The 2,752-nt window shown below is 41.3% G+C and overlaps 1 protein-coding gene across 1 annotated transcript; it reads left to right on the plus strand.

The window, feature by feature from the left end:
- Positions 1 to 648: 648 nt before the first annotated feature.
- Positions 649 to 1,921, plus strand: LOC122045075. The gene is made up of 3 exons (XM_042605137.1): positions 649 to 895; positions 1,016 to 1,841; positions 1,888 to 1,921. The coding sequence occupies exons 1-3, from the start codon at positions 649 to 651 to the stop codon at positions 1,919 to 1,921; spliced, it is 1,107 nt and encodes a 368-aa protein (XP_042461071.1).
- The last annotated feature ends 831 nt before the right edge of the window (positions 1,922 to 2,752 follow it).

A 2,752-nucleotide genomic window follows, 5' to 3' on the forward strand; every position in this document is an offset into this window, starting at 1 on the left:
GATAAGACGCTCATATCTAAAGATGGGGCTTTATCAACCAGATATGTTGGAGTATCCGGCTACAAAATTTGGAAGTCAAAATCGTCGATTTAAAAAAAATGGTTCCAGAAATTTCATTGGTTGGAATATTCACCTTCAACAAATAAGGCATATTGCTTTTATTGTTTTCTTTTCCTGAATAATGTTAATTCGTCTAATATCTCGGCATTGGTCAATGAAGGATTTGACAATTGGAAAAGGGTAAATCAAGGAAAAACATGTGTATTTCTTGCCCATATTGGTTCTGCAGCTTCTTCGCCTCATACTATGTGCGAGAGAAAGGCTGAAAATTTGATGAGACCCTCACAACATATTGATAATGTCATGCATGCCCAATCTAAAGAGGAAAAAGAAAAAAATTGTTTACATTTGAGGACCTCAATTGTCACTGTTCGCTGGCTAGCACTTCAAGGGTGTGCCTTTAGAGGTAATGATGAATCTCTATCTTCATCTAATCGTGGGAATTTTCTTGAATTAGTAAAGGCTTTTGCAAAAATGAGTACAGAAATTGATAAAGTTGTACTTGAGAATTCTCCAAAAAATGCTTAATATATCGCTCTAGAAATTCAGAAAGAGATTTTACATATTATGGCTAATAGAGTACGAAAGATGGTTCGTGAAGAAGTTGGTGATAAATATTTTTGTATTCTTGTTGATGAAGCACGAGATATATCTAAACGAGAGCAAATGACCATTATCTTGAGATTTGTGAATAATTATGGGGTTTTGACAGAAAGATTTTTTGCCATCAAAAGTATTAGCGATACTACCTCATTGAACCTGAAAAAAGAAATATCAAATGTTCTTGTTCATCATGACCTACAAGTTAAGAAAATCAGAGGCCAAGGATATGATGGTGCTAGCAATATGCATGGCGCATGGAATGGACTTCAGACATTATTTCTCAGAGATTGTCCCTATGCATACTATGTCCATTGTTTTGCCCATTGATTACAACTCACATTGGTTTCTGCAGCCAAGGATGTTAGTGTTATTTGGGAGTTCTTTTCTCATTTGGATAATATAGTAAATATTGTTACTTCTTCTACTAAACGCATTGCTGAGTTACATACTGCACAGAGAATTGAAATCGAGCATATGTTGGCAATTGGAGAACGTGATTCTGGAAGTGGGGCCAATCAGATTGGTAATTTACAGCGAGCGGGAGCTACTCGTTGGAGTTCTCACTATGACTCAGTAAAAAGTTTGATAGGTATGTATGTTGCAACTTGTAAAGTTTTTGAAGTTCTTAGTGATCATTCTCTAAATGGAAGAGCTAAGGCTGAAGTTCGGGGGATTTATAGAAACAAGGCAAGCTTTGAATTTGTGTTCATTTTACATTTAATGCATAAAATTATGAGAACAACAGATTCTCTTTGTCAAATTCTTCAAAGAAAATCTCAAGATATTTTATCTGCTATTACATTTATCTCTACTACCAAAACTATCCTCCAAGAACTTAGAGACTGCGGGTGGGAAGATTTTCTTCATGAAGTGAAAGTTTTTTGTATGAGAAATGAAATTGATGTGCCTGACCTTGATTGTCTATATAAGATTGGTCGTTCCCGTCAGCAAACTACAGTTGAGCATCATTACCACTTTGATGTTTTTAATGCAGCAATAGATTTCATCTTGATGGAGTTAAATACTCGATTTAATGAGTCATCAGTGGAACTTCTTTCTCTTAGTACCACTTTAGATCCTAAAAATTCATTTGAATCAATTAACATTGATGATATTTGCAAGCTTACAATGAAGTTTTATCCTGAAGATTTCACAAATCAAGACATCATTGCTTTGAAGTATGAATTGGTACATTATAAACTTGATGTGATACAAAACTTGAAGGCTTCTACACTTGTTGATTTATGTCAGCAATTGACTAAGAGTGGACGGTCAAAGGTTTATGTTATGTTGACTAGATTGATTCATCTAGTTTTGACGTTACCTGTTTCTATTGCCACTACTGAGCGAGCCTTTTCAACAATGAAGAATGTGAAGACAGCACTGTTGGAACCCCAAGGTTGTTTTGGTGTGATCAACAAGTCAAGTTAGGTCCTGCGTTGTATTTAACCTTGTGTCAAGTGTGCAGGAGCTTAGGAGCACAGGTACTCGAGCGGAAGACGCAGCTAGCGAGAAGGACGGCACGCTGTGCGTCTGAGGGACGAGGTGCTGCGGAAGAGTACACCGGCGGACGAGAAGGAAGTGCGCGCGGTGGTTCCGAGGTACGAAAGCCAGAGAGGAAGATTGCTCGGGGAGCAAGAGACGCAGCTAGCGCGAAGGTCGGCACGGGGTGCGACCGAGGGACGAAGTCTGCGGATGAGTACCCTGGTGGACGAGAAGGAACACGCGGCAATTCCGAGGGACGAGAAGCCGGAGGGAAGCACGCTCGAGAAGACCGGAAGATAGGTTCGGGTGAGCCCTATTCCGGATGGCAGAGATCACCCAAGCAAACGGAGCCGGAGCGAACAGACCCGGACTGAGATGAGCTGGATCGAGACGAGCTGAACCGGAGTCGAAAAGTCAACTTATGTTGACCTTAGGGCTCCGGGCGCTCGGAACCATTCCGGGCGCCCGGAACCGACCGGGGCGCCCGGAACCCTTCCGGGCGCCCGGAATCGACTTTTCAACAGGATCGAGTTTTGACTCGATCCGACCGTTGGGGGATAAAATTTATTCCCCCAGGGCGCCCGGAACCCTTCCAGACGCCCGG

Source organism: Zingiber officinale, chromosome 1B, assembly GCF_018446385.1.
Source record: "Zingiber officinale cultivar Zhangliang chromosome 1B, Zo_v1.1, whole genome shotgun sequence".
Lineage (NCBI taxonomy): Eukaryota > Viridiplantae > Streptophyta > Magnoliopsida > Zingiberales > Zingiberaceae > Zingiber > Zingiber officinale.

Bases quoted from the DNA above. Each gene is read 5' to 3' on its own strand.
- LOC122045075 (XM_042605137.1), top strand. From the start codon at position 649: ATGGTTCGTGAAGAAGTTGGTGATAAATATTTTTGTATTCTTGTTGAT. The intron at 896-1,015 runs GTGCTAGCAATA...TGGTTTCTGCAG, and splicing joins CAGAGGCCAAGGATATGATG to CCAAGGATGTTAGTGTTATT. The intron at 1,842-1,887 runs GTATGAATTGGT...CAAAACTTGAAG, and splicing joins CAAGACATCATTGCTTTGAA to GCTTCTACACTTGTTGATTT.